The sequence below is a fragment of the Pelophylax lessonae genome, assembly GCF_965119305.1.
Source record: "Pelophylax lessonae genome assembly, chromosome: 1".
Lineage (NCBI taxonomy): Eukaryota > Metazoa > Chordata > Amphibia > Anura > Ranidae > Pelophylax > Pelophylax lessonae.
Genome location: NC_138768.1, coordinates 82711765 through 82736759, shown reverse-complemented (window position 1 = coordinate 82736759; position 24995 = coordinate 82711765). Strand labels below are relative to the sequence as shown.

The following is a 24995-nucleotide window of genomic DNA, read 5'->3' as shown; positions in this document are numbered from 1 at the left end:
TACCTCAACCATCCAGCAATGCAACTGTAACATCCCTCATCAGCCGCTGTTATCTTCCAGGTGCTGTGTTTTCAGCTATTTGGCTGGTGGGGGATGATGTGATCCCACGCATATGCACGGCACAGTCATAATGTGCCAAGAATGCATGCTGAGCTGCACATGCACAGTTCAGTGTATATTCTGTAGGAGACTATGTGGTAGATAAGGGCAACTAAACTGATTAGAGAAGGGCAACTAAACTGATTAGGAGATTGGAGGACCTTAACTATGAAGAGCGTCTGCAATCGCTTGATTTATTCTCCCTGGTGAAGAGACGTCTGAGGGGGGACATGATAGCAATTTATAAATATCTTAATGGGGATCTCAGCTTAGAAAAAAGCTGTTCATTCGAAGGGATTGCATGAGGACTCGAGGACATACAATGCAATTAGAGTAGAAGCGTTTTAACCTCAGGCAACGTGGGGGGTTCTTTACTGTTAGGGCTACAAGATTGTGGAATTCTCTACCACAAGAGGTGGTTTCTGCGGGAAGTATGGTGGCTTTCAAAAGACTCTTAGACTTACATCTCAAGGATCAGGACATTAAGGGCTATGTGAGATGATTACAGCCACACACACCTATACAGGTTGAATTGGATGGACTATTGTCTTTATTCAACCTCACCTACTATATAACTATGTAACTATGTAAAGATAAGTGTGTCATATTGTAGAAGAGATATAGGGTGTCTCTAATGAAATAAAAAGCTGACTGCTTGCAATTTTTTTATTGCAGGTTCAGTTCTGCTTTAAGTGAGAAGTAAAATAGAGCATCTAAACATTGACACTAATGTTGAAGCTAAACAATAACCCACTGAATCCCACCACCTCATGCTCTACTCATCCGTTATGCATGTAGTGAAAAGCCTGGAAGAAAGAGTCAAGGGACCTCATCTCTAAAAGTATGATTATGAAGGGAGAACAGGTCTTGGTGACGGTTAAGAGCAATCAGGCTCTTGTCAAATGGCAGTTGATACAGGAATGAATCATTTATTTTCTTGTTTGGGGCAAAAACCTCTCTGAGGTCCCAATGGCAATACTGTTTTTTTTTTTTTTTAGATTTATTTTGTAATACATGCAAGTAAATATCATTGAATATTCTATTACCCTTATTTATTAAAACACAGAAATACCTTTATATTAGTTCGCCAATCGCCATAAGCTGGGCGGACTACCAAAATCCACCTGCAGAGAAAAATTAAGGATTTGTTCTATCAAACTGTTGTCTCTGCAAATTCTACTCATTCCTAGTTGTAATATTTTTTTTTTTCTTCAATTATAATTTATTTAACCAGGATGCAGTAAAAATGAACAATATATGCATACTATTCAACAGAATGATATGTAATATGTAGATTATAAAATAGAGTATAAGAGTTTCCCTGTGTGATATCCAGCTGTTCAGCTGGCAGAAAACAAAATTCGAATCAGGCTGGGAATATTGGGCAGCCCTGCCATTTAAAGTTACCCACATGTATGCCTATAACCCAACCTTAAAGTCCAAAGTTTTTTTTTTTTTCATTTCAGGTACACATTTTTTTGGGGGCGGGGTTGCCATCTGTGCCCCATTCATGAGAATATCCCTTGCTCTCTATTCATGTTCTGGGACATTTGTTTTTCTACCTCCCTTTAGTTCTAGTGACAATTTTAACTCCTCATCACTCTATCTGATTTTTTTGATTTTTTTATTAAAGCTTTAAAATCCCTTAAAGCTTATCGGTGAACAATGCATCTATCTAAACTAAAATTAGTTCACAAATAATAATAAAAAATCTAGAATTAGATACCCTTTAGGTTCATTGATGAAAAAAAAAAGCCTTTAGAGGTAATTTTAACTTGTAACATTCTGGTATGATTTTTCAAGATATGTACACAATGCAGTAAAACTTGATTTGCAACAGAAAATGTTACAACTGGGCAGTCCGTGTGATATCTAGATATAACAACCCATATTGCCCTTATGGGTCTACCCTAGTTTGTTTCATTTTTTACAAATGTTTACAAAAATTCTAACTTTTGTTACTTCTTTACTTCATGCTGCCACCTATGTGTAATAATGGTAAGTACAATACTGTTTGCAAACCAGTCCCATTCATTCAATGAATCAATGTGTTTGCTGAAATAAGCAAATCTTTTAAAATATATTCCAGAACTAACATAGGAATGTATTACACAAACAGCTGAACTAGGTATGCCAGATTTCCCATCTTTATGTAATTTTTTTTTTTTTTTTTTTAAGGTAGTAGACATAGAGGACACAGCTGATTTTTATCTGAGGGTCAAACCAACAGGAAAAATAACCTTGTCTATTTAGCTAATGTACAACTCACATCTCTGTACTTTGGCATCCAACCTAGAAAGATGAGCGACACCTCATTAATGGTTTGTTTATCTAAAACCAATGTTCAGTTTTGAATAGAAGTTTGAGAGTGTTACTTAAGATATTGCACTTGAGTTCCTGGGCTTGAGCTCTTGCTATAACCATTATGAAGGGTTCCAAGTTTGGATGAAGCGCCATCTCTGTGAGGGCCGCTGGATGTTTTTTATCCTCCTTTGCTGCCTTGACCCTGGGAACTTCCAAGCCATTCTGACACTCTAGGTTCTGACAAGATGTATACCCCTTTAATTGAAACACAGACACAATGCAAACTGAATTCAACAGTGTTTTGTATTATTGAATAGAAAGAGGGAACGTATAGGAGCATCAATCAGCCAAATACTGGGAAAACACCCCAGAACCAGGTTGAATTGAGCACTCAGAAAACTGATATGTATTCAAATGGCAATAACAATGTATGACAGCAACACATCAATATGCACAGCAATATAAAATGTTAGCAATAAGATTACCAGAGCAAGTTTAACTGATTATTCTACCACTAAAGGGAAAAGGGCAAGCCTAAAACACTCTGATCCTAATGATAGATTGAGTAATGTTAGACCCAGTCACTCTACCCTTAAAGGCAGGAAATGGTAGTAGTCCTAATGTAACGCCTGAGGATTGTCTTTACCAACAGTGTTGGAGCTCAGATGTAAATAAGGGATCCTCAGTAGGTAACATAAAGCGGTAATAATCAACAAAGGATGCTTGATTTGGTAATGTGTCAGATCCCTTGATAATCCAGGCTATGATGTCTGCTAGCAGTGTTCATATACTGTTTGACTCTGTCAGTTTGCAGTTTGGACATGAGCCCGCTTACCAGATCCTGGAGATGGATCTCAGGAACGAAGACGATAATGTCATCCAGGTACACGAGCACCTCTACCAAGTTCATGTCATCCACTGTATTTTCCAACAATCTTTGAAAAGCCGGGACTCCTGACAATCCCTGTGGCATGAGATTGAACGCAAAGAATCCCAGCGGGCTAATGGAAGCCGTCTTCTATCTGTCATCAGGGTGCATCGGTATCTGATAATACTCACTCTTCAGATCCAACACGCTGAACCACATCGCTCATGACAAACAATGCAGAGCATCTTCTATTCAGGGCATGGTGTACTGATCTGGGATTGTTCTTCGATTCAGCATTCGATAATTTATGCACATCCGGAGGGACCCATTTTTCTTGCGCACCACCACAATGAGGAATGCATAAGGACTCCTGTATTCTCTAATGACTCCAGACTTCTTTAAGATCACTCAGAGGGATCTGCCGAGCTCTCTCCCAGAAAGGCTTGTGTTACCTCAGCCAGATTCGGTGCTGCAGGCTCTTTGCACAACCTACATCAAAGTCATTCTTAGAGAACATCTTGTCCTATCTGGTTAGTTGTGCTTTGACTCTTTCTTCCCAACTGAAAGGCAGAATGGGGCCCAGAGTATGTAGCTTAACGAAGCCCTCACCGTTCATTCTCTGGTCCGAATCATCCGGTGTCACAAGAGTAGCTGCACTCACCCATCCTATCACCATAAAAGGTTTCAAACTGATCATGTTCCGGACACTAATCGGAACTCTTCCATCGTTTTTTGATAGCATCTTAGTGGGCACTATTTCTGGAATCAATTCTATCTCTGTCTCTTCTCCTCAAGTGCCAGCTTCCAGCACTACGAAGGGACCGTGCTGATCCCATGACAGCTTAACTGTGGCCTTCATGCAGGCTCTCTCTCCTGGCTGTAACACCCTGTCACCAAAGCCTTCCCACATCTTCAGCTCGTTACCTTTGTTCTTGGACTACATGCTGGAAAGCTTGTCTCAGCTGTGGGTGTATCTTCTCCGTGGCTGAGCCCCCTGCGGCCAACGGGGTGAGTAATCTCCTTACGAAGTCAGTGTTGGTCCAAGTAAGCAAGGAGCACTGTCCCGCTCCAGGGAGCCGAGGACAAACAATTGCCAGTGTGTCAAACGTCTCCATCTTTCCAGTCAACGAGGGACCGAAGGTTATCTAACAATGCCTTGGTGTAGATCCCCTCTACTTGGAGTGAGACTATTGGGGATGGACCTAACAAGTTTTTTGGCAAGTTCTTCACTTAAGGCATGGCCGCCTAGACCCTCGTTCTCTTTCTTTGCTGTGGTAAGGTTTCCCTGATGGCTCTAGTAGAAGGGGGTACATTGACCTTTTGTGTCTTTCTCCCTGGTTTAGGTGGCTCATCTTTAGATGCAAGCAACAGGGCAGGAGGACATTACTGTCGTTTTTGCTACCTTTAAAGCCTCAGCCAACAACTCTTATGTAATTCCCTCCTTAGGAAATTTAGCCTTGAAATGCCCAACTTCCCGCATCCAAAACATTTCTTCCCTCTGACTTGGGACGACTTCGGCCCTCCTGGGTCAGACCTTGACTTATGCATCTTTCCCAGGCTCTCCATTACTCGCATCAGAACCTGTTGCATTTGGGTCTGAGCCTGAGCAACTTGGGTTAACAACTCTACTTGCTTTGGTTCACTAGCTAACTTTTGTCTGTCAAGGCTGTCATGCCCATCTCGCTCTGTCTCGCTGTCCTCATCCAAAAAACTGGGTTCCATTTTAGCTGCACAGGCAGACACTTTCTCTCTCTTTCCCCTCAGCTACAGCTGGCTCTCTCGTCTCTTGATTCTTCTCCAGTAACACTTCTTCTACTCTCACTTCCCTCATCAACTCGGGGTAAGTGGGAACTGCTCTTGCTCCCTTCAACAGCAACTTCAGAACAATAGGGTGATTTGGATGTTCCCCCTGTAGAACTCAGAAGTCAGAAATGGGAGCGTCCTTGGGGTCTATACCTTTTTCAGGACTATCTGGTGTAACATCCTATATTGTTACATATTCTGAAAGTCTCTCTCCCTTTCGCTGGAGAGTGTTGGCAGTAGCAGGGCCATTCTTCACCGGATTCTCAACTAGCTGGCTCATATAAGCATAGAAGGAATCAGGGGGGCCTTGGCCCCACAGGAGTCTGTGCCAGCTGGCCCCGTGTCCCCTCCACTGGCTTGGGACTGCCCTTCCTTTGCGTCTTCTCCTGACTGAAACAGAATTACCCGGGCATTCACCCCATTCCCCAGCCGTACCTCTTCTTCCTGGAAACAGGCAGGTATGTCTTCCTGCCATTCCATCAGCACCCAAACACAGTCCAGGGTGAACTCCACTCTCGCATACAGAATGTATGCTCTTTTGTCTGTTCCTAGAGATCTCACCCACTGTTGGATTCCCCTTTCAGTGCACTCGCTCCCTGAGACCTCTATGGCAATGCAATGCTACATTCGAGCTCCTTGCGCTTGTCCCCACGCGACTGCAGTTGCTGAATCCATGGCTTTCTCACTCACTGGCTCATACCTAGGCTGGCTGGGCCTGCAGCAGAGGACTTTCCTGGACGAGCCCCAAATGTAGTGCCCCCACCAACCCCCCCCCCCCCCAAGGGGTTTCTTTTCCTCCTGTGCTGCCTTGACCCTGGGGACTTAACAGCCCATCTGACATGGTGTATACCATTTTAAATAAAACACAGACGCAATGCAATCTGAATTCAGCAGTGTTTTGTATTAATTGAATAGAAGGAGGGAACATATAGGAACATCAATCAGCCAAATCCTGGGAAAGCACCCCAGAACCAGATTGAGTTAAGCACTCAGCAAACTGATATGTTACTGTCATACATTGTTATTGCCATTTGAATACATATCAATGTACACAGCAATATAAACACTTATCAATAAGATTACTGGAGCAAAATTAACTGATTGATGTACCACTAAAGGGAAAAGGGCCGGCTTAAAACACTCTAATCCTAATGAGAGATCGATTAATGTTAGAACCAGTCACCTACCCTTAAAGGCAAGAAATGGTAGGAGTCCTAATGTTTACCTGAGGATTGTCTTCACCGGCATCGTTGGAGCTCAGATGTAAACAAGGGATCCTCAGTAGGTAACATAAAGGGGTTTATAATCAGCAGAGGGATGCTTGATTTGGCAATGTGTCAGTTTCCTTGATAATCCAGGTTATGATGTCTGCTATCAGAGTTCATATGCTGTTTGATTCTGTCAGTTTGGAGACGATTTGGGCATGAGCCCGCTCACCAGATCCTGGAGACGGTTGGAGCACACACACAGGAAGCGATGTAGGGTCTGTGCTCTGGCCAGCAGATGCTGGATGCTGTGGATCAGTTGGATGGATTCAGCAATCTGGGCTGTCACCTGCCGCACTGTCTCCCTCTGGTGCTACACAGTGGATCTGTGTGGGCGGAAGCAGTGGTGGTCTCTGGCGCTGGGGTAGGCCGCAATCTTACAGTGGAGTGGCAAGGCTGGTGCTCACACGATGGGCCCCAGGAAGAAGAGAGAACAGGCCTGCTGAACAGTTCCTTTAATAGTCTCTCTAACAATTCTCCTTGCGAGAGAGTGGTTTTCTGGGAAATGAAGTCTGCTAGGGGGTTCGGCAATACACTGATGGCTATGTGGAGGACTACAAATCCTACGATGCTCTGCTCACTGGCTCAGAAGTATGATGCAGTCTGATCTGAGCTCCAGCACTAGGGAAAATAGGAACAGTCTAAAGAAGTGAAGATTAGATCTGCTGAATCAGGTTACCATAGTTTGCTCCCGTCTACACATGGATGGTCATTCATTTTTTTTTCTTCATTATTTTATATTATTGAGAATGCAGCAGGAGGTTCTACAATGCGCTTAGATGGGTGCCAAAAGATACCCAATGGGGAAAAACATTAATCATGGCAGTGTGGCCAATCTGTTGGAGTGGAGTTAACTGTTACTTGTTCCAGCATTACCTTAGTAGAAAAAAACAAATGAGCATTGTTTTAATCATAGCAGACACCAACTGTTTTGTGCTAATTTTTTATTGCTCTATTCTTCCTTTTGGCTTGAATGCTTCTTTAATATAGAGACTCTGCCCACTAAACTAATCTTTGCCATGACATTGTTTCTTAGGAGGGTGCTGAATGAGGAAACACCAACGTAGTAACAATTGTGCATCTTTAAACTGTTTTGTTACAAGGTTTAAATACCCACTATCTTTCTTTTCATGCAGCCAGCTACTGATGACATATTTGGGTCAGACATTTTCTCATCGAACTCTGTAAATCCAGAGCCGGCTTTATCAGTATCCGTACCAGCTACATCAACCTCACTACAACCAAACCCATTGGATCTTTTCAATGCTAACAACCTTTCCACTATACCACCTATAGGAGGTGCTGGTGAGTGAAATCAGGGTATTGAAGGAATTGTTAAATTAGGATTTCATTACAAAATCACCATGCCAGCTAGCTGTAGTTTCACCAATGCTATTACTATGGCAATGCACATGAAGTATATCTTCCTCAAATCTACTTCCCACACTCCTGTGTGCCCAAACAGGGTTGGGTCGTGCTAAACCGACCTTGTTGGATTGACAAATAAAGTTGGGGGGGGGGGACTAGTTGTTGAAGAACTTAGTATCCAGTCAATAAAATTTTGTGCTAGATTTTTATGTTCGATGCCAATAGTAAAGGCTTAAATACAGGCAACAACTGTAATTTGGTATCTAGCCTTGTTTCCTGGCTTTGGAAATTTGTACAGCTCTTCTTTAGTTCCTTATCAGTTTTACCTATAAATGTAATACAATACTAGGCTAGCAACAGTACCTATTGAGCTTCTGTTTTAAGCAATGCCAAGTTTTAAACAATGGGAAATAACGTGTGTATATTTTCTTAACAACTAATGGAATCAGATCCACTTGTAAGTAGGTTTCAATTTTGTTATGTATATTTTTTACTTTTTTTAATTATCCTTTGTTGGACCATTCCCATTTCATCCCACATTCACAGCTGTCATACCAATTTCGCTGAAAAACTCAGCAAGGAAAGGCTGGGCTCTGCCAATCCAATGTGCCAGCTCTCCCACCAGCTCCATCTTTTTTAATATAGATTGAAGTTCTCCTGCCTTGTTGTCCTGCCAAGTAATCCTCTTCCCTAGTGGTGACAACTGCCAAAGTCTGCAAAGATCAATCGGACTTAACATTTCTAACAGATGTGAAATCATTGTAAATTGCTTTTCAAGAAGCTGGAGGATTAGCTAAGTGCCTATTGATCAGTAATATATTTTTACTAAAACCTTGTTTAGGAGGTATAATGTAATGTTAGTTACTAAATCTCAGTTTTTCTGCTCTAGGTACGCTACCACTAAATTCATCTCAAACTCAACAATGGAATCAACAACCTCTACTTTTTACTCAGCCAGCTGCCATGCTTCCCAATCCGGTATTGGGAGCCCAGCCTAGCTTTATTCCGCCAACTGTCCTTTCATCCCCGTCATCAATGGTGTCCTGGAACCAGCCAGCCCACTTTGTAGTTCCTTCACCTGTACAAAATCCCCCATTATGGAACCAACCAGTATCTGTCCAACCACCAGGATGGACCCAGCCACCAAGTAACCCTTTCCAAATGAACATTTTTCCACCTAGACCACCAACAATACCCTCTGGATTAATTCAGTCGGGACCAATTCTTTCAAGCCCTCCCCAGCTTCCACCAAGGCCAGCTCCAGCGAAGGAGTCACCTAAGAAGGAAAGTGATGCTTTTACTGCTCTGGATCCCCTGGGTGAGAAGGAAAAGAAGAATGTGAAGGATATGTTTAAAGACTATCAGCTGGCTAAGCCTCCTGCTGTCCCTGCAAGACGTGGAGAGCACCAGAACAGCTCAAGTACCACATCTGGAGCCTTTACAAATTACTTCAATAGCAAAGTTGGAATTCCCCAAGAAATTGCGGACCATGACGATTATGATATCAGTCAACTCTCTTCTAAAATGAATGGTAATGTGCTAAGTGGTTTCTAATTTAATGGGAAATATTGAACTGATAAAAAGTTACTTTGTAAAGTGTACATTTTTGTGTTGATGGAAAGTATGCCCAGATATGGCCTTTGATCAGTGGGTATGCATTTAATATCATCATATTTAACACAAGAACATCACCATGTTGGACTGGAAGACACTGCTTATCAGTGTTGTGGTGAAGTGGTAGTCCTTTTGCATAGTGAACATTTTTAGAAAAGGCAGTAGTCATCATTGAAAGTGAAAGTAAAAGAAAATCCCAAATTTTGGGTTGTCCTCAAAAAAGTAATAGGGGAAATCTTCCAATGGTGACACCATTTCTGGTGACCTGTGGGGCTCCAAGGGATTCCCCTAATTTGCAGGGATTTTCTCTCACTTCCTGTTTTGGCTATGGGACAGGAAGTGAAAGGTAATCTCCCCGATGGGGCACAGATGACAAATAAAAACCTTTACAGCGATTATAACCCTCTCTTACTCTAATCAAAATGAAAAAAAAAAAAAGGTTCTAAAATAGTTTTACTTTAAGTTACTAGCAGATATTCCCAACAAAGTGTTAATGTCTTAAATTGACCCTTGCATTTCCTTTTTTAAGTACCCGTGAATAGAGGATGTCTTATCAGTTGTCTAACAATCTATGGATAGCATCTATGAAAATTGATTTTACCTTCAAAAGTCACATTGAGCATGAATACAAATTGCGCATTTGTATTAGTCTGTCTGGATATATTGGCATAGTGGAGTATTCATACACCATGGGTTATAGCCATGTGCCTTAAGGTAATTGGACACTGGCAGGGCTTTAGAAGACATTCCCCCAGGGTGCCTCCCCTATAACTAGCGTTGCACCGATACAGTTTTTTTTATCAGCGAGTAGGAGTACCAATACTTTTGGGCCAGTACTCGCCGATACTGTTTACCGATACTTTGCGGTGCGATGTGCGTCATTACAAAATAAATTAGTACAAATCACACTGCAAAGAATCACAATTTAAACAGGAATGCAGAGCAATTCCTGACAGAATCACGTGTGATTTTTCCTTCTGCTTGTGTGTGTATATAGAAAGGGAAAAGTGCCATCTTGTGGGCAGTTTATTAAAAATGTTAGTGAGGATGAATGTCCTCTTTTGCAACTTATTTATTAGCCAGGGTTTGCTAGTTTTATGTTTGCCAGCTGCTTGGGTTATTTCTCACAATCCCTTCTAGAGATAGGGCAAAAGAGTTTCACACCATTTTTATTAACCACTTTAGCCCACTTTTTTCAACTTGGCACTGCGCGACTTTAACTGACAATTGCGCGGTCATGCAATGCTGTACCCAAACAAAATTTTTTCCCACAAACAGAGCTTTCTTTTGGTGGTATTTGATCACCTCTGCGCTTTTAATTTTTAAATTAAATTAAAATTGACATTTTCTACTTTGACTGTTAAAAAATATCCAATACAGTAATCCCCCGCTACATCGCGGTTCAGTTTTTGCGGTCCCGGTAATTCGTGTTTTTTTTTGTAATGTTATTTTACTATATAAATCATTAAAAATGAAATATTTTTGTGTTTTCCATAGCTCTTGCTATCTATGTCTCTTAGTATCTTTTATGTGTTTAAATGAGTTTCTATTGTTTTAAAAGTGTGTTTAAAGACCTTAAAATGCTTTTACACGTACAGTGACAGTAAAATAAACATGCCTACAATGCATTTTAATAGGGTTTTTCTATTTCGCGGAATTTCACTTTTCGCGGCTGGGTCCGGAACGTAACCCCCACAATGGAGGGGGGTTTACTGTATATTAAATTTTTGTCATATATTTAGGCCAAAATGTATTTAGCTATGTCCTTGACAAAAAAATTCTCAATGAGCGTTTTTTTATCCACTTTAAGACCGGAAGATTTTACCCCCTTCCTGACCAGGCCATATTTTGTAATTCGGCACTGCGTTATTTTAACGGACAATTGCACGGTCCTGCGACACTATACCCAAATTAAATTTACGTCCTTTTTTTCCCCACAAATAGAGCTTTCTTTTGGTGGTATTTGATCACCTGTGCGATTTTTAATTTTTGAAAAAAAGAGCGACAATTTTGAAAAAAAAAACAATATTTTTCACATTCTGATATATAACATTACCAAAAAAAAATTTTAAAATCTAAATTTTTTAACATTTTAGTCCAATTTGCTTTCTGCTACATATTTTTGGTAAAAAAATCATAATAAACGTATTTTGATTGGGTTGCGCAAAAGTTATCGTGTTTACTAACAACGGGAAAGATTTCTGTAATTTTTATTGTTTTTATTTTTTTACTAGTAATGACGGCGATCTGTGATTTTTTGCAGGACTGCGACATTGCGGCAGACAGATCGGACCCCTAACTGACATTTTTGACACTTTTGGGGGGACCAGTGACATTACTACAGTAATCAGTGCTATAAATAGGCACTGTTACTGTAATAATGACACTGGCAGGGAAGGGGTTAACACTGTTGGTGATCAAGGGGTTAAATGTATGCCTCATGCTTACTGACGTGTGTGGGGGTAGGGGGTTCTGTGACACAGACAGAGATCGCAGGTTCAGCTATGCTGAATCCTGTGATCTCTCCCTGTCTGTCACAGAGAAGATCCGCCTGCTTTGTTTACACAAGCGGTCGGATCTTCTCACACTTTCCCTGACAATCAGGGAAGAAAGGCAGCAATCGCTGCCTCTCCTCCTCCAGCCCGACTCCCGCTGTGATTAAACACAAGCACGCGCACTGCCGAGACCACTAGGAGTCCAGCGATGTAGGTCTAAGTCGCTGGACCCAGGGGAGCCGCAGTGCTGCAGTAGCAGCACAGTGAGCGGTCCTAAAGTGGTTCAAAAGTTAGTACACTCATTAAGCGCATATCTGCTCAAATGCAAAATCTGCATAGGTGTCCCGGTCCCACTGATGATAGAAAATCACGGCAGCTGGAGGTGCTCACAGGGCTGAAGGAGAAGTTCCCAGACTCCTGTGGGTATAAGGCAGAAGCTTGGGGGCAGACCTCCTCTACATCTCCTCCAGCACTGTGAGCACCTCCCTGCAGTGGCTGTGATTTGCTATCATCCGCCTGGACACCTGTGCAGATTTTACATTTGACAAAAGATGTACTTAATGTGAGTTCTAACATTTTTAATAAACTGCCCACTAGATGCTGCTTTTCCCTTTCTATACACACACACAAACACAGGAGCAGTTGGCGAAATCGCATGTGATTCAGACAGGATTTGCACCACATTCCTGTTTAAATCGCATGCAATTCTTTGCAGTGCGATTTGCGCCCATTTATTTTGTATTGATGCAAATTGCACTGCAAAGTATCAGTTTCAGTATCGGGAGCATTATCATGAGTACAAGTATCGATGCATCCCTACCTTTAACCCTAACCCACTCTGTGAGTCCTCAGTTTTATGTTAATGTCCAAAGATATTGTTCCTTTTTTCCTTCATGGAGAGTAGGGATAGCCTGTAATGTTGCTTTGGTCACTGGATCCTACTAATATACTCACCTGGCCACTTGGTGCAAAGTGTAAGCCGCAGGGTGCTATGCAGGTCCAGGGCTGTGGTCCAATACTGTGGAACCCAGTCCCAAAAAACCCCTTCCCGGATATGCCCACCGTGATGTAAGAAGGTCACAGATGACCAGGTGTTACTTTACACTATTGATTGCTCACTTAACTAACACTTACTGTATGTCTAGAGCCCTTATAGGTACTCAAGTGCTTCTTGCTATCCTTTTGCCACAAGGATTTATTACAGGATGGCGTACACTTTGGTTACTGCAACTTTCTTCCAGACATGCTTACCTTATAGTCTATTAGCTATTCCATGAGTACCCAAAAGGAAAATACCCTCAGTGCTAGCTACGGAGGAGACCAGGCAAAAGGAAGTCAATGCGAACATTTGCTCTGCGGAGATCCCACACAACACTCATTCTCACAGCGATGAGATGTCCTTGCACCAGAGCATGAGCTGGCTTTAACATCGGTCTCAGCATCCAATTCAGGCTTTCAGCAAGCGGCCTATTTGACTAAAGCGGAATTCTCTGCATCTATTTTGCATTTCCTCAGACAGATTATGGCCTTAATACATCTTCATCCAGGGTCCAAAAACGACACGTCTCTTCTCCTTTTCCTGTTTCTGATCCCAATATGCCAGTCCTAGAGGAGCCAGAAGGGAATAGAGAGAACACTGAAGCAGTATAAGAGGAAGCTGTGGAAGATCTTTCTTCTGCAGACTGTTACTATATTGAAGAGAGAGCTTCACACTACGTGCTTGCTATAGTTGAAAAGCTAATTGCCTCTGTTCACAAAAGCCTCAGCAATGTGCAATCTGACTCATCTCCATCTCACCATAACATCTTTGGGTGCAAAAAGACCTGCAAAAGCCTGGGGGGGATTTTTACTCCCTCCCCCCCCCCCCCCCCAAATTTCTTGCTGAACTCTATCCAGTGGAGAAAAAGCGTGGGCTACTCCTGTGACTGATTCTGCCATCTCTATCCTTACTGTACCTTTTGAAGGTATTCCATCTTTTTGTGCACAGGTGGATGCTGTAGAGCATGTCCTAAAACAAATGTCCAAAATTGCTCTAATCTTCATTCGCATGCGCAGATTTGCGTGGCTAAAAGATTGGACAGCTGAAGCTGCCTGCAAGAGGCACCTCACACATGTGCCTTTCCAAGAAAAATATCTGTTCAGTGAGGCACTTGACCAATTCATCAAAGAGGTCACAGATGGGAAGGTTTTACTTCCTCAATAGAATGTCCCAAAACCACCCTCCTCAGAAGCCCCTAGCTCCTTTTAAACACAGCACGTGTTAACTTTAACTAGGCTTCAAGTTCTAAACCTAAGTTCAGCCCTTCCTTTTGGCACAAGGCTTGGCCCACAGATGCCCGTAAGCCTTCCCCCAAAGCCCTCTTCACAATGAAGCAGGGCCTCACTACTAAAAATGGGGGGATGTCTGTTACAGTTTGACTCTCTCTGGGTCCCTGATATCCCAGAGCTGAGTTCAATCGGTGGTTTCAAAGAGGCACAAAGTAGGGTTCAAAACGTTACCACCCCACCACTTTCTTTTTTAAAATCAACCAAAAACTGCCCAAGGACAGTAAAATTTGCAGAATGCCATGAACTATTTAATGTTGGAAGTAGTCGTTTTACTAGCACCACCACAAGATAGGTTTAAAGGATTCTACTCAAACCTGTTTATGGTACCAAAGTCTAAAGGGGTATGCGTCCCATTCTAGAATTAAAATCTCACAACAAATTCCTTCAAATTCAAAAAGTTTGTGTGGAATCTGCAAGGTCAATAATTGCCACTGTGAGACAAAGGTAATACATTGCATCTGTGGACATGCAAGATGGCTATCTGCATGTTCCTATTTATCCACCTTATCAACGCTTTCTGTTTTGTTGAGGCAAACAACCTTTTCTAGCTTATTGCACTGCCTTTTAGCCTATCCTCTGCTCCCAGAGTTTTTACAAAGGTCTTAGCACCTTTGCTTACCCTTCTCAGAACTGGGGGCATGCATGTCTCAGGCTCTTCTTCTGAAGGATTTATCTTCCTTGCAGGTTTTAAAAAATGTCCACAAGAGAGTTCAGCTGCTCCAGTCTCTTGGCTGGGTGATCAGTTTAAACAAATCTGCTCTCCAATTTTAACTTTGCCTGGAGCACTTGGGTCTCTGGACACATTCCAAGCCAAAGTCTTTCTCCAAGAAAACAAAGTTCTGTCTCTAAGAGCCGATGCTTATTAATATAGATCCAATGGACATCCAATTTGATGAATCACCACCCCAGCTCTAACAGTGAGAAAGTAATTTCTTCCCTATCACTGGAAATTTATCACAACAGGCATAAGTCTGTCAGGCTGGAGAGGATTGTTCCCACCCCTAACAGTCCAAATAACTTTGTCACTAGGGAAAACCAAGTTCCCCATTAACAGTAGTCAAGTTTCAGCACTGGACCCCTCTTCTGAAAGGGCACCCAATCAGAGTACATTCAGATAATGCCACAGTGGTGGCCTACATCAACTATCAAGGGGCCATTAGAGGTCTGGGTGTCTTGAAGAAAGTGAGCAAAATTATCTAATGGACAGAAACTCAATGCCCAGGGATCCCTGCAGTCCATATCATAGGATTAGAGAACTGCAAAGCTATTTATCTCAGCTGTCACTTTTCCCCAAAAAAATATATTATCACACCCAGAAATCTTTTTATGTCTTGTGTGAAGACAAATGCTTCGTGCCAAAGACTTCTCTGTGGCCTTCCTGCAAACAGGTCTTGACCAGAACAAAACTACAAAACTGAAGGCTCAGAGTGGGCTATTGTTATACGGGAGGCGCCCAGGGGGCATGTCTTCTAAGGTTTTGCAAGTGTCCAATTACCTAAAGGTAAACGCCTATAATCCATTATATAAGAAAACTTTGTCTGTGTCCTGTACTCCAAGATATGGAATTTAAAGGTAAGTCAAAATTCCTTTTTCCTGATTGGTCGTTTTTTTTTATATTGGCTGATAGCTCACTGTACTATACTGTGACAAAATATTTCAACCAATCTGGAAAGGAGAGGTAATCTTATTTTATCCATAAAGAGGTACCACACAGGCACAAAATGAATAAAACCAAAATGGGAACAATATTAACCACACATTTGCAGAAAGGTATTATGCGGACAGGTAGTAGCTTAATTAAGTAAGCACCTCATCCCTGGGTAGAAAAATTCAAAAAGAGGAGTTACAAGGATGGATTATTGCAGTGCAATGGAGTGCACAAAGAAATTTTCTATAAATAAAAATACAAAACATTTTATTGAGGTTTGATTAAAACATATCAGATAAAATGGCAGTGGCGCTAAACAGAAGTCGCCGTGACAGTTTGTCAACAAGTGAAAGGGAATCAATATACAAACTTGAGGGTGGACACAAAGGGCACTTATATCATTTTCCACAGAAGGGGTGACTTGAATCATCCCTACAAGTTTCGCCTAAATCGGCTTCTTCAGGGGACTTCAAAACAAGCACCAACCCTCAAGTGACTAACAAGCAAAGATACAAATATTAGAGACATTCACATACTATATCATAAGAGAAGAACCAACATGATAACAGTACTAAATCTCAAGGATGTATTGGCAATCAATGCATTCACTCCCGTGTAAGCCTTGCGATCACAGGAGGCATCAAGGCATACCAGGCTGCAAATAAATAAATTGACAATTACATCTCATAGTGGATATAATAATAAAACACGAAAGCTTTGAGCTAAACAATTGGAATAAACTTACATTTCTCTATAAGTGACTAGATCAAATGAGGGAGCCTGGTTTTAAGTAGTCGATTCCTTGAGCAAAAATAGCATAAGGTTTACACTGAAAGATGAAAAGGTAGTACTCAATTTAAAATTAGGGGTGGTGCCAGTAAAGCACCCTCAATGTAATTAACCATTTAAAAGGTAGAGCAAGAGAAAAGGGGGACAATGTTGCATAATTGAATAATTAAAATAAATCTCTAAGTTATAGCTTGACTGCAGCCTTTAGGAACTACAATGATAGGTATTGCATAAAATTCAAAATTAAAACGTTGCATTGTGTCTAATGGTGCATATTTAAATACACCAATCAAAAATATTGTTTTTAGAAAATAATAGTGCATACCTTATACAGTAGGTATTATGAAGAAAAACAAACTAAACTAAATAAACTAATTAAGTAAGCACACATGGGGATAAAAATCCCCCATTGATCCTCTGTTATCCACCTGGCCTTGCCATATAGCAAACGCCAAGTGCCAAATCAAAAAAGATCCATAAGGGTAATAAAGGCTCTAAAGTAAATAGTTGTTTAGAAATGATAGAAAGAAGAATCAGCCATTAGGTGATTTAAGTTATAAAAAATTCACTTACGTTTTGCAAAAGATAAACCCGATACCAGCTCCTGTTATCCAACAGATAACATGTGAAGACGCCGACCTTTTAAGCCTCCCACTCGGCCGGCCTCTGACGTAGCTGGCCGAGTGCGAACACAGCATAGCGCCAGTGCGTATGTGCCCACCGGCGAATTCGAATGTCAGTCCTACAAGTCACAGAATGCACACCGTTCTGTAAAAGCAAAGGCTTGACTAAAAATGAGTGGTGCTCCGATCAAATCCTGATCACGAGCACTAGTCCCATTGATGGCAAAGTCACATAGGGATAGGTGCTAAAGAGTACCACTCCCCGTATTGGAATAGAGACAGGCACATATGAGACGGGCCCAAAAGAAGCTCAACCCGAACAAAAAGTTCAGGGAGGGGATGACAAAACCCAAATAAGTCGGTTGGCGCAGGCATCAGGCGCTAATAAAAGGGCATTGCTGGAAAGGCAGCTAAAACCCGGGGTGTCCAAACGATCACAAATGTCACCATGCCGACCCCCCTTGGCGGGGAGAAAATGGTACTGACAGTGGCAAAAAGGTGGGGTAATTGGGAGGGGGCAATTTGAGGGTGAAAGAAGATGATGGCTGTAGTTCTATGGATATAGAGACAGAGTCACTCCCCCATATGAATAATACAGTTTATACACATAGTTACATAGTTACAATGTTTGTGAGGTTGAAAAAAGACATCAGTCCATCCAGTTCAACCTATGATGTGTGTGTGTTTGCTGTTAACCGTACATTGTATACCCCTGTATGTTGTGGTCTTTAAGGTGCCCATCGAATAGTTTTTTGAAACTATCAATGCTCCCTGCTTATACCACTGCTTGTGGAAGAGAATTCCACATCCTTACTGCTCTGACCGTAAAGAACCCCCTACGTATTTTAAGGTTTAACCGTTTTTCCTCTAGTTTTGTGAGTGGCCACATGTCTTATTGTATTCCCTTTCTCTAAAAAGTTTGTTCCTTATGCTAGGGTCGCCAGTACAGTATTTGTACATGGATATCATATCCCCCCTCAATTGTCTCTTCTCCAGAGAGAATAAGTTCAGTGCTTGTAGTCTTTCCTCATAGCCGATGCCCTCCATTCCCCTAATTTTTTTTTTGTTGCCCTTCTCTGGACTCTCTCCAGTTCCAGCATGTCCTTCCTGAGGACCAGTGCCCAGAACTGGACAGCATACTCCAGATGTGGCCGGACCAGAGTCTTGTAGAGAGGGAGAATAATTTCTTTCATTCTGGAGTGAATCCCCTTTTTTATACATGCCAGTATTCTGTTGGCTTTGCTTGCAGCGGCTTGGCATTGCATGCCACTGCCAAGCCTGTTGTCCACCAGTACCCCCAGGTCTTTTTCCATCCTAGACTCACCCAGAGGTTTTCCCCCCAGTGAGTAGCTTGCTTTCGTGTTTCTGACGCCCAAGTGCATTACTTTACATTTCTCAACATTAAACCTCATCTGCCATGTAGTTGCCCACCCCATTATTTTGTTCAGGTCCGCTTGTAAGGTTTCCACATCCTGTATAGAAGATATTGGCATGCTTAGTTTAGTATCATCCGCAAATACTGAGATTGTACTAGATATCCCCTCCGCTAGATCATTTATGAATAAATTAAACAGGATTGGTCCCAGGACAGAATCTTGGGGGACCCCACTTTCCACACCCGCCCTAATCCGAGTACTCCCCATTAATCACCACCCTCTGGACTCTCCCCTGGAGCCAGTTCTCTATCCAGATACTCACCCTATGGTCCATACCTACATTCCTTAGTTTGTACAGTAAGCGTTTGTGGGGAACGGTGTCAAAGGCCTTTGCAAAGTCCAGATACACCACATCCACAGGCTTACCTTTATCTAGGTGGCAGGTTTGGCAAGAACGATTTTTCATGAATCCATGCTGATTACTACTAATAATACCATTTTAATTACTAAAGTCTTGTATATAGTCTCTTAACATCCCCTCCAAAATCTTGCAGACTACTGATGTTAGGCTGGCCGGCCTATAGTTACCTGGGATATATCTCGGCCCTTTTTTTTAAATATTGGTACTACGTGGGCTTTTTTCCAATCAGCTGGCACCATACCCGCCAGTAGACTATCCTTAAAGATCAAGAATAATGGTCTGGCAATCACCTGGCTGAGCTCTTTAAGAACCCTTGGGTGCAAGCCATCCGGTCCCGGTGATTTATTTATGTTAAGTTTCTCTAGTTTAGTTCTAAGTCTATCTTCTGTTAGCCATGGGGGTACTTCCTGAGGTGCATTATTTAGTTTAGCATTACAAGCTGGGTTAGTGTAGTCCCCCGATTCTTTTGTGAAGACTGAAGAGAAGAAATTATTTAACACTTTCGCCTTTTCGCTGTCCTCTGTGGCCAAATTTCCTTTGTCCTCTTTTATGGGGCCAATGTGTTCTAGCCTCGCTTTCTTACTGTTTATATACTTAAAGAATTTTTTGGGGTTCTTTTTACTCTCTTCCGCTATATGTCTCTCGTGTGCTATTTTAGCCGCCCTGATTTCGCCTTTGCATTTCTTATTACACTCTTTGTAATGCTTGAATGCTGCCAAAGACTCCTTAGCCTTGTATATTTTGAAGGTCTTTTCTTTAGTATTAATATGCATTTTTATGTTGGAGTTTAGCCACCCAGGGTTTAGTTTTGCTCTTTTAAATTTATTTCCCTTTGGAATGCACTGGCCAATCCCTTTGTTTAGTAAGCTCTTGAAGCACTCCTAGCAAGAAAACACAGAAAGTGACACATAAAAAGCCAACACAAAACAGGGTGTTTTTGAAAGCAGAATAATATACAGCTATTAAGCAACAAGCAAACATACTGATCATCAATGCAGGTAAATCTAATATATATTTAATTACAGTAGATCAAATAAATTTGAACTAGTTATCAGATTACAGTTTTAATACAATTCAAAGATATATTTCAGTTAAGTTGTGATTATATCCAAATTGTATTTTCCAATACAGTTACAAAACCCCTCCTCCCCCAACTCAAACCACAAAAAAAAAAAAAAAAAAAATATATATATATATATATATATATATATATATATATATATAGAAATTATTAGCCTGTCTGACTCACCGTTTGCCTGGTGCTGCTTGGCAGAGTGTGGAGAGCATTGCTGTGTGGATGTAGCCGTCGCCATCTCTGTGGAGGCCCGCGCCAGGACGTCCTGGATTTTTTTCAAGTTGGGTTTTGAGCGGGAGCCCCGCAGATTATACTGTAATGACTAGGGTTGTCGCAGGATGTTGATCGGGTGAGGAGTGTGTAGCGGCAGGCTTGGCTTCGGCTGTCAGCGGCTGTTTATTCCCTCTGCGGTGCAGAGCCTCAGGCTTGCATGCCTGACCTGACGGCTTCACTCATGCACCTCAACTTTTTCTTTTTTTTTTAAAACAGACTTTCAGTGTCTGTATTTTACGAAAAGTACTCTCATATAGAATATAAAGTATATGCATGTATACTTTCTGTATGATGCAGATACTAAAGATCTTTGAGTCCCCAGGTAATACAGAATCTTTTGTAACCATAACGACAGTAAGAACTACCTGAAATCTGAGCACATGTGGGTTCCTGTACCGAAATTGGCATACGTCTTTTGTGAATTAGGTGCAGGCCAAGTTAAAGGGGCCATACCACCAGAAAGTGGTGTTTCTCCTTAACTGAATTCCCCTGTATAGGTTCTATTTATAAAGCAGTGAATGTAACATTTGGCAAACATTCTCTGGTGAAGGATCTTCCAGGTCCATGTGTCTTAAAGGCTGGTATGCATGGTATGACAGGTCCCTCTGCATGAGAGGGCATATTTGGAGATATATTCATTTTTCATATTATGATTGTGTAACCTGAGTTGCAACACATTCATACATCACATAAACTGATTACGCTAATCACATATACCAGCCAACAGTCCTGCAAGTATCACTAAATAACTTTGCAGATGGTTATACAAGGTGATCAAGCAGGTAGATACCACATCGATCACAGGCTCTCAGCTATTGAGACATAATTAGATTGTATACACATAGATTACCAACACAGACCAGACCACAATATCATCTAGGGGGGAGCATAGGTTTTACTGGAGTGGGTCACATGGGGGAGACATCGGGTGGAGTGGGACTGCTCTGGGATGATCAGAGTGGGGTGGGTTAATTTGAGTGTGTGGAGGGAGAGGGGGAGGAGCTTTGGGGTCCCCTGGGTGGAGGTGAAGATATACCCCAAGTGGACTTTGTGAGCAGGGGTTTCTCATCTTTGCCATTGTTTTCCAATATATGCATGTCCAATGAATTAGAATTTTTATTGAAATTGTTAGCCTTTGTAGCTGCATGTTCCTTTGGTGGTTGTTTTTGGTACATTTGTAGCAATTACCTGACCCTGGAGGCATGGAAGCACCTCCAGAGACAGGGGTTGGCTAGCATTTCTCTCCAGCACCACCTTCTCAGGCTGCACCCTGCGGGATCACAAGGCCTGTCCCAAATATATATACCGTATTTATCGGCGTATAACACGCGCCGGCGTATAACACGCACCTAAATTTTAGGGCAGAAATTTCAGGAAAAAAGCTAAAATTTAAAATGAACAGCTTTGAACTCAGAACATTTTTTTAAAAATTAAATGTAGTCTTACCAGTGCCCACGAATGCAGCCTCATCAGCGCAGTGTCCATACATGCAGCCTCGCCAGCACCAGTGCCCATAATTGCAGCCTCGCCACGGAGTGCCCATACATGCAGCCTCGCCCGTGCCCATAATTACAGCCTCGCCAGCGCCCATAATTGCAGCCTCGCCAGCGCCAGTGCCCATACATGCAGCCTCGCCAGCGCCCATAATTGCAGCCTCGCCAGCGCCAGTGCCCATACATGCAGCCTCGCCAGTGCTCTTACATGCAGCCTTGCCAGTGCCCATACATGCAGCCTCGCCAGTGCTCTTACATGCAGCCTTGCCAGTGCCCATACATGCAGCCTCGCCAGTGCCCTTACATGCAGCCTCGCCAGTGCCCTTACATGCAGCCTCGCCAGTGCTCTTACATGCAGCCTCGCCAGCGCCGATAACTGCAGCCTCGCCAGCGACCATTATTGCAGCCTCGCCAGCGCCACTAAAGAAATTACTTGTCCAGAAAGCATCCAGCGCCAAAAGGTAGAAGGGGGCGGGCGGCGCAGAGGAGAAGGAAGGATGCGCTGTTATCGGAAGTCCCGGCGCCTATGATTGACGTCGGCATAGGAGGCGGGACTTCCGATGACAGCGGTCCTCCCTTCTCCTCGGCGCCGCCCGTCCCCTTCTACCTCTCGGCGCTGCCCGCGCTGCTAGTGTTTTCTGGCCTCTTTTTTTTACTTATATCGGCGTATAACACGCACTGCTACTTTTTCCTCCATTTTTAGGAGGAAAAAGTGCGTGTTATACGCCGATAAATACGGTATATTCTACTCCAGCATGCACCAGTGACATGAACTTCCTACTGGGTTGACTGAAGGAAATATAAATATTTATAACTCTCTCCTGTTCAAAATCTCATACCAATGCCAGTGGTACCAATGACACCTACTGTCAGCAGTGAGAAATCACAGCTCCACTGAGGTTAGGGGACAACTAAGTGAAAAACTAAACTACAAATCAGTCTGGGCTGATGACCACCCAGAAAAAGCTAAATTTGGGTAGTTCCCCTCCAGCTGGGACCAAAGTAAGTATGCACGTTTCATACCTGAATGATACCCGGGACAGCTAGAAATCACCATGATCAGCATCACTACTACAGTGATCTCCACTGGCTTATAGGTCCCATGCCGAGTGATTGCTTTGCTGCTCTGTGAATACAGGAGGTCTCTAGCACGGCGCCATTTAAAGAACACTTTGCATTTTCTCAGTGAATGAAAAGTGTTCCTGGATCAGATGAAGTGTAGAGGTTTTTTTTTTTTCAGACTTACACTTTAAAAGAGAAGTATGGCAAAAGTTTTTTTTCGATTATAGTTCTCTAGTGGGTCAGGGTAGTGTACTTACTTGACCCAGAATGAGCCAACAGCAGGCTAAAGTTCACTGTTGGCTGATGTCACAGACACACTCCAATGCTCTGGAAGGATCCCGAACATATTGTGGGGATCCACCCAGTTGTCTGATTGACAGCTGGTCCCAGCTCTCAGCGTGTGCCCGAGAGCCGAAGCCATCTGCACCTGCCCCCTCTCCAGCCCGGTGCTCCAGTGAGCTTTGGAGGGGCAGAGCAGTGAGTGGTGACTACCAATCACTGCTCCCTGCTCAGAGCTGACTGAGAATTAAGCAATCAGCAGTCATGTGATCGCTAAATTCTCAGACTTAGATCTGGCGGGGTACAGCTGCAGTATCAGACCGATACTGCAGCAGGGAGGTGAGTATGTGTGTTTGTTTTTTATGCTTATGATCTAATGCAACAGAAAGGATTGATTGACACAGTTATTACAGTTGTCACTTACAATCCAGTTTAGTACTTTCTGAACCATTGACCCTAAACAAATATGTAAATCAGGTGTTCTGATTTCTTTGACTTGACTTTTCTATTCAGTGTGTCTGTTCAGGGTCAGTAGCTCAGAAAGTATTGAAGCCAGGGATCTAGTATCTTTTGGGAAAGGTCAGCAATGGAAGCCTCTATATTTCTCTGAGTTTCTGCTGCTATGAAAAGAGTTAAGCCTCGTACACACGCAACGAATTTCTGCCGACCGGTCGTCCGTCTTTTGTCCAGAGTGGTGTCTGTTGGTTGGAATGTGCTCTAGACTGCACACAAATTTTCCCGCACGACAGAATTCTACTTCAGAAGTGATGTCATGTGTTGGATTGCTTTCTTTGTGTTCTTTCATCTCTGAGCATGCCTAGTCTTGCTCATAAGATTTTTCCCCATCGAAATCTGTACTAATGAGACGAAAATCTGACGTGTTTTGACGGTCGACAAAAATTATATAGCCTGCACACCAGGATTTTTTCGGCCGAAAAGTCGGAGTTGGTTGTTGGAAGCACCATACTAACAAGCCGAAAATCGGCAGATCGGTCGTCGGACGAAATTTCCCGGCCAAATTTCTACTCGTGTGTACGGGGCTTTAGCCTTCAGGCACTTGAAGGGCTAACGCAAAAGCCGCATCAGCAAGCAGACAATGCACAAGACTGTGTCCCTGTACAAACTGAGGTCTATGTCTGCAGTAACACCTGATAGGTCTGAAGGACAGCTCCAATTACAGTATCTATATCCCTTTGCTCTCCTGGAACAAAATATAATTTCACCACATCAAGTAACCAAAGATAACCAAATGTTTTTTTTGTGTGTCCCGCTGATCTTGGTTTCACTTTTGTCCCTAGGGGCTGGACTTCCCTGACTTTGGGACTAAATCCCACCCCACCTAATGCATCCAATGAGTGCACCCTTACTGGCCACTAAGGTGCTCATGATGCTATTAGACAGGGCTTAACTCTGAGAGGAAGGATAAGCTCTATAGATGCCCAAGAGCTTTGTTGTGTGCCCCTCTGATCGTGGTTTAAATTGTCTCTAGGGACTGGGCTTCCCTGACTTTGGGACTAAACTCCACCAACACTTACTGGCCATTAAGATTTTTATGGTGGTAGTGGGCAAGTCTTAGCTCTAGGAAGAGGGCTACGCCCTAAAGAAACCCAAGAGCTTCTTTGTCTGCCCTTTAATCTTGGTTTTATATTGTCTTTAGGGGCTGAGTTTTCCTGACTTGGGACAGAATCCCATCCACCTACCATTTTCTTGTCCATTTAGTGTACATTTAAACTGGCTACACATGGGCCGAAAAATCCGCTTCTGTTGACTGGGGATGCTGGAAAACCAGCATCTGATCAGCTGTGAGCGCTA

At 42.6% G+C, this 24995-nt stretch overlaps 1 protein-coding gene across 2 annotated transcripts in view; it reads left to right on the top strand.

Annotated features, from left to right (window-relative positions):
* The window catches only part of DAB2 (DAB adaptor protein 2), a gene marked incomplete at its 3' end in the record, with an annotated part of 178838 nt that overhangs the window by 121005 nt on the left and 32838 nt on the right, over positions 1-24995 (top strand). The window contains exons 10-11 of one of the 2 annotated variants that reach the window (XR_014225589.1): positions 7476-7644; positions 8597-9250. Coding sequence is in view for 1 of the 2 variants with exons in the window: in XM_082265756.1 (XP_082121882.1) it covers positions 7476-7644; positions 8597-9238 (811 nt within the window). The remainder of the gene's footprint in view (positions 1-7475; positions 7645-8596; positions 9251-24995) is intronic. The other variant, XM_082265756.1, reaches the window with a different exon arrangement.